Source organism: Monopterus albus, unplaced genomic scaffold, assembly GCF_001952655.1.
Source record: "Monopterus albus unplaced genomic scaffold, M_albus_1.0 scaffold351.1, whole genome shotgun sequence".
Classification (NCBI taxonomy): Eukaryota; Metazoa; Chordata; class Actinopteri; order Synbranchiformes; family Synbranchidae; genus Monopterus; species Monopterus albus.
The window spans coordinates 66,395-74,983 of NW_018128231.1; the positions used below are offsets into that span (position 1 = coordinate 66,395).

Sequence of the window (8,589 nt, forward strand, 5' to 3'; positions counted from 1 at the left end):
CTCCCAGTCTCAGTTCAGGAGGCAGACACCCTCTCTACTTTTAAGATTGGACTTAAGATGTTCCTTTTTGATAAAGCTTATAGTTAGGGCTGGATCAGGTGACCCTGAGCCCTCCCTTAGTTATGCTGCTATAGGCCTAGGCTGCTGGGGGGCCCCATGATGCTCTGAGTTTCTCTCCCCTCCCCTCTCCTCTCCTCTCTCTCCCTATGCTTCTATATGCCACCACTACACATCACTAACTTTGTGTCTCAAGGGGGATTTGTTGGATTTTCCCTATGTAATAATAGTGATAACAGTAAGGTCTAGACCTTACTTTGTAAAGTGTCCTGAGATGACTTTTGTTGTGATTTTGCGCTATACAAATAAAATTGATTTGATTTTCATCTGACAGGCAGAACAAACAGAGGGTTCAGTTTGAGGACAATGCAGTAGCAGCAAACAGCTACAATGATGACGCGGCTGAGGTAAGAAACAGAAACTCAGGTAGAGGAGTCTGAAAGAGAGACCAACATCAAATCAAACTTCACTGGTCATGAAGGAAATGTCTGTGCCTCAGGTACTTGATAAAAACATTGTAAACACTGTATTCACAGGCACAGTATTAAAATGTACTGTAAGTAGTACAGTAATGTAAAACTGATGTACTGTCTAAGTCACTTTTCAGGCAGCAAGTGGAAAACATTTGATGTTTCCAACTTGTCCAGTGGGAGAACTGGCTGCTTTTTGTTAAGTTGTACAAAAACTGTACTAACCACACCAATCCTGCAGGTTCTGCTCAGTTCAGGGTATAGGAATCCCCCGATTAGAGCACCTTAAGATCCTGTGGTTGAAATCAGCCTAACATTCCTCTGTTTATGTCATTTAGTTCACTCCTGTGGACATTGAAGTCTCAGACAACACACAGAAAGCTGTGAACAACAAGGTCCGTTTATTCCCTGTAACACTGTAAATACAGTTAATTTTTCTGTAGTTTAATGGGATGTGTATCTGTAGTTTAATGTGATCTATAACTGTGTTCTGTGTGTTGATCAGCTTGTAGATGTGACTCCTCTTCCTCCTGAGTGTCTAATTCCTCCTGAAACTCACGAGAAGCAAAAATTCCCACTCATCAGGTCAGTCCCAGGCAGCAAAAAACTTATCCTTTACATTATCATTAATACAGTGTCATGACTTAGTGTAGATCAAAGTGATTGCTGGTCCTGAAAACTCTTCAAAACTAGGCCTTTAAAGTTATTAAAAGTTTGAAATTGCTTTTACAGTGGTCTTAAATATTCTGTTCACCTGACTGCACATATTACATTAAAGCAATTTACAGATGCAGCCACCTTAAATTGCTGGCTAGACCGCGGCGGAAGTGTACCTGATCCGTGGCAGGTCTGTGCACGGCCCCTGCTCTTACCGTGTATCCGCTGTGATGACACAGTGATCGGAGTGCCGTCTTAACGCCCCAAAGCACCTTGTGTGCAAGCCGCCCGCAGGGTTGTATATATCCACCAGGTGGAGCAGTGCTTATTGTAGTTCACTGCAGAGGCCCGCAGAGGCCCACAGACAATTTGATCCGTGTGTTAATGTCCAGAGCTGCTGGTGGATGAATTCAGTGGGACCGCCGGACTGAGCGGAGGCGCTTGGTCGGCAGTGGCTGCCTACATATTAATCAGTGTCCGTGTCTGTCATGGTAATAACTTCTATTTCATTATGTCTACATTTCTCTCTCTTCTATGAAACAGAAAAGACACAGTCACTCTCTTACTCTTTTATACTCTCCCAAATAGTACCTCTGACTTTTTCCGTGTATCAGAACCAGCTTTATTGGCCAGGTGTGTGGGACACATGAGGAGTTTGACTCCGGTACAGTGGCTCTCAATGTGTAAGATATACTTGTAAGGAAACGAGTAAACAAGATAAGACAGAGAACAAAAAAAAAGTATGCAAACAAGAATATATATACATACACACACACAAAGTTTAGATGGTTCTTTCTGCAGTCCTGACTCTCCGATTGAAGTCTGTACTTGTCCTGTTTGGTTGCTAAGCCAAACCAGACAGTGATGGAGGTGCAGAGAACAGACTTGATGATTCCTCTGTAGAACTGTATCAGCAGCTCCTGTTCAGCGCCAGGTTGTTGTGACTGCACCGCAGGACCAGCTGTTCAACTGTCTGTAGGCAACTTGTCATTGTCTCAGATGAGACTGCAAACTTTTTACAGGATTTTTACAGAGGGTTTCCTGAGGTGCAGTCGTAGGTGTAAAGAGATAAAAACAGCGTGGAGAGCACACATCCCTGGGGGGGGCGCCTGTGCTGATTGTCCGGGTGCTGGATGTGGTTTTCCCCAGCCTCACCTGCTGCTTCCTGTCTGTCAGAAAGCTAGTAATCCACTGACAGGTGACATCTTTTTCACAAATCTTCAGGCATGGGGGGCTGGGAGGAAGGGAGGTGATCGCTGGGGGAGCAAGCAGCAGTGTGTCAACTTCACACCAGCAGGTGTATCCGGATGAAAATGGGGTTTGTCCAGGTGAATTTTGGGTGCACTGGTAATATGAGGGCACACAAAGTGACTGCGTCACTCAGCAATAATACCAGGTCTGTGGTGAACATTCAGATCACCATTGATAGTTAATGAGCATTTTGGCCGTGTTGCAACGTGCGCCTGTCTAGGTGTGCGCACAATGCTCGTGCACTGTGCTTGTTATACCCTCGGATGTGCTGCATAGGATGTGCAAAACCTAACAAATAAAAAGATGATAATGAGTTTACTGGGTGTTGTGCACACCAATATATACCCAAATGTATTTATAAAAAAAAAACAATTTGGATTAGTGATCATGTGCCTTCACCTCATGCACAAGCAGATCCTTTTCCTCAGTGGAATGTCTTTGCCATCTGACCTGGGAAGTCTGCCATTATTTTGGCAATCCATCAAATGTTTAAACTCACACGTCTCTCAAAGGGGATGTGAGGTTACACACCAATTGGATAACTGCATGTTACGCCCAAAACACACCCCTGCTTTAATGAGGTCAAGTACGGGCCTTGTACTACAGTCGACTCTAAACTGTGTCGCTGTGAACCATCCACATCGTCATATATGTGGTTGAACAAAACACATAAACACTTGCGGGAGCCAGTTGGGCATCAGAGCGCATATTGCTTGAGTCGATGTTGTGAATCACTACACCTTAAATTTTATTATCGCAGCTTAGAGCTTTGCAGTTTGCGGGACAAACACTTTACTGATGATTGAATCGTCAAGCGCTCACAATAATGCAACGTTATGAATTCCAACCAGATTTTGGCAGTAGGCCTGTTCTTTTTTCTTTCTCTGAGGAATTAAAAAGGGGCAGAACATCGTTCCAGTGCATTCCGGCAATACTACATCTATGGTTAATATGTCTCTTTTGCTTTGTCGGTATGACATTATCGGTAAAATGTTCCCAGCCAATGTATTTTGTCCGCTGAAATATCAGATCTTCCAGCACATGACTCTCACAGGTCTTTAAGAGTGAGCAAAGCTGAAAAATGACACCAGAGCAAAATTCAAGGTGGAGTTGATCTCAAGCTGTTTAAGAGACAATGCTGTGCTTTATGCCTTCACCGCCCTCTGCAGTGTTTCATTCATTCTGAAATTACACTGCATTAGAATACACTCCAACAGTCAAATGTGTTCCTTACTTAATGTACAGTATCTGCGTTTGCAGTTTAGTTGCACTGGAACATTTTAAGAGTCAGGGAGGCTGAAGAAGTACGCTACAAACTATTAATCTGTACGTTAAGACAGTGCAATGATACATCTGTAGCTGCATCTGTATTTTTTTAAAGATAATTTACACATTTAGATAAAATAGACACAGCATGAAAATTTATTATATTTGTATTATTTCTTATGAGTCCCACAGGGTTTTCTGTTTATGAGTGTCTTTGTGTGTTTGTGTCAGTGCGAAAGGTGAGATCTTGTGCAGTCAGAAGGACTTCTGGATAAATCGGTTCATCCCAGGTGAAGATGGTATGATACTCCTCACACCCAGATTAGCTGGTTCCAGGTCTCTTGTGGATGACGGTCGACCTCCTGCAGAGCCTCTGCAGCAGCAGCACCAGGGTACACATGCACGAAATAAATGTTTTCACAAAGCCACACACCATGGCAACAGAGTAGGAAGCCTGTTTTCAGCCATTATTAATCAGCACAGAAACTCACAGGATCAATTACGTTAAATCTGCAAGTAAATAACAGTGTGCTTTACAATTGCAATGGTATGAGGTTTTCAAGGTATGATAACTGTCTGAGAAAATATTACCGAACAGGAGTGAAGTCCATGTGAATCATCAAACAGTTATCTGGCTGAAAAGACATTAGATGCACATTAAAGGATTCATTATTGCCTTTTAACCCTAATGTTTGACATCCCTACTTTAATGAACACAGCAGAAATATCATTTCTTTGGGGCTGGGGTTTAAAATCTGATGAAATATCAAAGCGACATCGAAAACATCAGAAATGTTCAAAGTGCTGTGCTGTGGCAGCTGTTTGTTGATTTGTGTCCTCCAGATGCTGAAGCTCCAGCTGATGCAGCAATGGATGTAGCAGATGTTGAGGGTGGAAGGGGTGATGCTGCAGAGAACTTCCTGTCTTTAGAGGACAACAACATGGAGCTGGACCATGTCGACAGACACCAGGTTGCTAGTGGTCCAGTTTGTCTTATGTGTGTCTCTGAGATAACACATCCCCACCCAAAACAGATTTTCTCACCCAAAACCCATTTGATAATAATAAAATTGAACTTTAGATGATTAAACTTTGTTTTATCATCGCAAGCACCGTGTTTATGTATTCAACATAGCCAGTATAAGTAACATGATTATCATGTCAACTAAGGATTTTGGTGTCTGCAAAAATAAGCTCAGTGACAGCACTTCCTCCGTTTTGCGGAATAACCCATATAGGTTGTGTGAGTGTGTGAGAAAAAGGGCAGGTCATTGTAAAGGAAGAAAGACACAGTAGTAAATACTGACTTCAAGACACCTTTGCAGCTTTATCCTCCATCTCTAATCACCTCAACAGCTGCAATAAAATTCAAACTCCTAACAGTAATATGAACAGCAGTCTTTATGAACACAATCAGTAACAATGACCATGGCATTTTACAGATGAACTGTTAAAGAAATCAGTTTCTGATCAGAGTGACTGCTGACAGAACAAATAAGGCACCAGGATTAATCAAGCCTGGCTGTTAGCCTGGTTTGGAGCAGGCTAGCTGCACAGCATAAACCTCCATGGTAACATAATTTATCTTAATTTAACCTGTTATCATGCAACTGAGTCAGGGCTACATGCAGCCAGGATAACTGGAAAATTCTGGAAAACTATCTTGGGTTTGGGCAGTATTCCTCAGGAAGTCTTTTGAGATTCGTTATAAGGTTCTGGGTTCTTTGAAACATTTGGCAAAATCGAGCAAGAACATCTTTCTATGTTTAGAGGTTTCCTCAGTATACTTAATCTGTCCAGCTGTTGTTTAGTTGTGGTAAAGCTGTAATGTTTGTCTTATTAATGTGTCTCAGGCTTCAGGTGAAGGCAGACTGATTCCTGAGAGACAACAGGTTGAAGCTGACAAACTGAGGAGCAAGGATGAGGCACCGGCTGTACGTTTACTAATCTCAGATGAGGAACAATGTTATTTATTGTATACATTATTCTCCTCCTTTGTGCTCAGTTTATCTAAGGATTGTCATTATAACCTTTGTAAAATCACAGTTAATGTGTGATGTTGAGTGATGTCAGTCATTTCCAAAAAATTTGACATTATTCTTTAAATATTCATTTTCATAATATGATTACAATTTGGTTTTGTCTCAACAAATCTTTTCTCAAAACAACATTTTTTTCCACAAATTATGATCATCTTTAAAATTACCTTTTTTGTTAAACTACAACTTTGTCATTTTTTTCTTAAAATACTGTCTTACTGAAATAGTGACTCTCATTTTTATAAAATAGAACTGTTGTAAAAGTCAAATTTCAAAACATCAGCTTTGTTCACACATTACAACTTTATATTCATGACATTAAAGTCATAAAATCATAATATAGACTTTTTATAATGAAATAACCAAATATTTTGACTTTATTTTAGATATTACAAATATATTCTTTGAATTTAACTTAACTTTCAAGAAATGACCATGATTTGTTTGTCTCATAAAATTTTGCTGTCTCAAAGCATTACATTTTTTTCTCACAAATTAAAATATTCTTTAAAATAACCACTTTTTTGAGAAAATGCTATTATATTTTTGAAGTATTGTTTGTTTTAATAAAGTTTTGACAAATTTGTCCTGTAAAAGAAAAAAATGTGAAAACATCACCTTAATATATATTTGTTATTAAACTCACAAATTTATAACTTTTTCTTATAAAATAACTTGATATTATATTGACTTTTATTATCAAAAGTCTGACTTTTTTTTTTTTAATACAATTTTGTTTTCTAAGAAAACTGCTACTTTAGAATGTATTGTCCCCTTTGGATTTTATACCAATAACACTATGTTATTTTATCATATTACCATTTGATGCTCAGAAACAGATACCTTTCCCAACAGTGACCCTAATCCACAGTACATTTAAACAAATGTGAGAAACTGTTTAATGTGTGCAGTTTGTGTTTCTGGCTCAGGTCAGTATGTGGACGCACCATGACCCCTACGTGGTCCTCGGGGAGGACAAACCCTTTAAGTTAGGTAACCACCAAGACTCTTAGGCGTCCCACACAGGGCCGTGTTGTCGTCGGTGCTGACAGGTTTGTTTCCTGTTTAGGAAAGGTCTACAGGGTTCCTGATGGTCTGGATAACAAAGGAAAGAGGAAAAGAGCTCAGCCTGCTCCACTTCAGGACTTCAGTGGCTGGTTAGAAAGCACCAGTAAGAACAGACTGTTTGTAACATTGTGTCTGTTCTGGAGGCTCCAGTCTGTGGACTGTGTTTGTTGTCAATTAACAAGAGTTTTTTTTGTTGTTGTTGTTGTTGTTGTTGCAGATGATTGCAGACACGCGCTGAAAAACAAACCCACCTTTAAAGGTATTGTGTTTGTTCTACATTTCTGCTCAGTACTACTGCTTCAACTAGACTCCGAATAAGTGCCCATCTCTACACCAGAGCTGACATAAACACGTTAGAAACCAAACCTCACTATGTTTTACTTTCAGTAGTTTTAACCTTTTGGCTGTGGGCTTGTAGATTTATTTTGTTTGCCTTCAGTCACACCTGCATCCTGTAATTTCAGAGCTTAAATTAACTCCATCAGCCCCAAACATCACAGTTTGAAACCATAAATAATACTTAATTAAATACAGTACAAAAAATTTCACAGGAGCGATGGAAAACAAATCAGAGACTGAACATACCAGATGTGATATGATAATTATTTCATCTGTATTGTGTTTTATTTATGTGCAGACACAACTACAACTTCTCTCTCTTCCAGGTTTGGACTATATATATTTGAGCTCACTGAAACACAGACTGGATGCTCGAAAAAGGATCCTCAAAGCAGCAGTAAGAGGCTGTGTTAGTAATGGCTTTCTAGGCATTAAATGCATTTGTCCTCATTTACTAAACCACCAGGAAATTATCAAATTTTGGGCTCTAGTAAATCTTTTTTATCACTTAATCTGCCAACTTTTAAAATCAATTGCTGAGTTGTTTTGTTCATAAAAGGTCAGAAAATAGCTGGTTTACTTTTCAGCAGCCCGGTGAGACATCCTCATTTGGTTCAACAGCCCAAAAATGCTGTTACTTTCATATATGAAAAAGAAATGCATCAAATCTTCACATCTGCACAGTTTGAAAATGTAAATATTGATTACCAAATTAGTTGCAGATAGGTAAGCTTTGCAGCTCTAATGCAAATCAGATAAAACAGCAGCTCATCTATATCTGCAGTCATAATAAATACCAGCCAAAGTGAAAACAGGGTGAGCCACTGACCATGTATGAGACATATGGTTAACATCCTCACGTTTCTTTCGCATCTTCAGTGACAAACTGTGTGTGATCCTCAGGGTGTGGTGGTCTCTGATGAGGAGCTGAGGAGGACCTACCTGAACGTGGACGAGGACGAGCAGGAGGGGCCTGTGGACCAGTTCAAGCCTGTTGACCCGCTGGGTAAAATACCTCCAGCCATGTACTCAGATAGCAGGTCGTCACAGAAGACGAAGTGAAGGATTTGTACGTAAAGACGTGACTGAGCACAGCTGTCTTCATTCTGCTGACTAAAGTTGAAAATTGTCTTAGGTGGAGATGATGATGATAATGGACCTGAAGTGTTTCCCAACAACACTCAGGCCTCAGCTGGAGTGAGCCCAGCTGACTTCATTTCAACAGGTAACAACACCTGAGACTCCGCAGGATAGGTGTGTTCAACCAGCAGCTGCGCCGAGGTTGTATTTTGTAAAAGTCAACCCAAGCTGCACCTGGTGGAATTTAAAGGCTGATTCTGATATTTCTGTGCTTACATCTGTTTTATTATTTGCTGTTTTTTTTTTTTTTTTTTTTTTTTTTTTTTTTTAAAGTTTTTAATGAAAAAGGGGGGAGGCTTTGA

The 8,589-nt window shown here is 40.0% G+C and overlaps 1 protein-coding gene across 2 annotated transcripts in view; it reads left to right on the plus strand.

The window, feature by feature from the left end:
- Nucleotides 1-8,589, plus strand: part of ncaph2 (non-SMC condensin II complex, subunit H2) — a 16,119-nt gene that overhangs the window by 4,832 nt on the left and 2,698 nt on the right. The window contains exons 5-16 of one of the 2 annotated variants that reach the window (XM_020625279.1): nt 392-464; nt 866-922; nt 1,033-1,112; nt 3,933-4,093; nt 4,545-4,672; nt 5,555-5,635; nt 6,670-6,733; nt 6,810-6,911; nt 7,017-7,067; nt 7,474-7,544; nt 8,051-8,153; nt 8,283-8,372. In XM_020625279.1, the coding sequence (XP_020480935.1) occupies nt 392-464; nt 866-922; nt 1,033-1,112; nt 3,933-4,093; nt 4,545-4,672; nt 5,555-5,635; nt 6,670-6,733; nt 6,810-6,911; nt 7,017-7,067; nt 7,474-7,544; nt 8,051-8,153; nt 8,283-8,372 (1,061 nt within the window). The remainder of the gene's footprint in view (nt 1-391; nt 465-865; nt 923-1,032; nt 1,113-3,932; nt 4,094-4,544; nt 4,673-5,554; nt 5,636-6,669; nt 6,734-6,809; nt 6,912-7,016; nt 7,068-7,473; nt 7,545-8,050; nt 8,154-8,282; nt 8,373-8,589) is intronic. The other variant, XM_020625280.1, reaches the window with a different exon arrangement.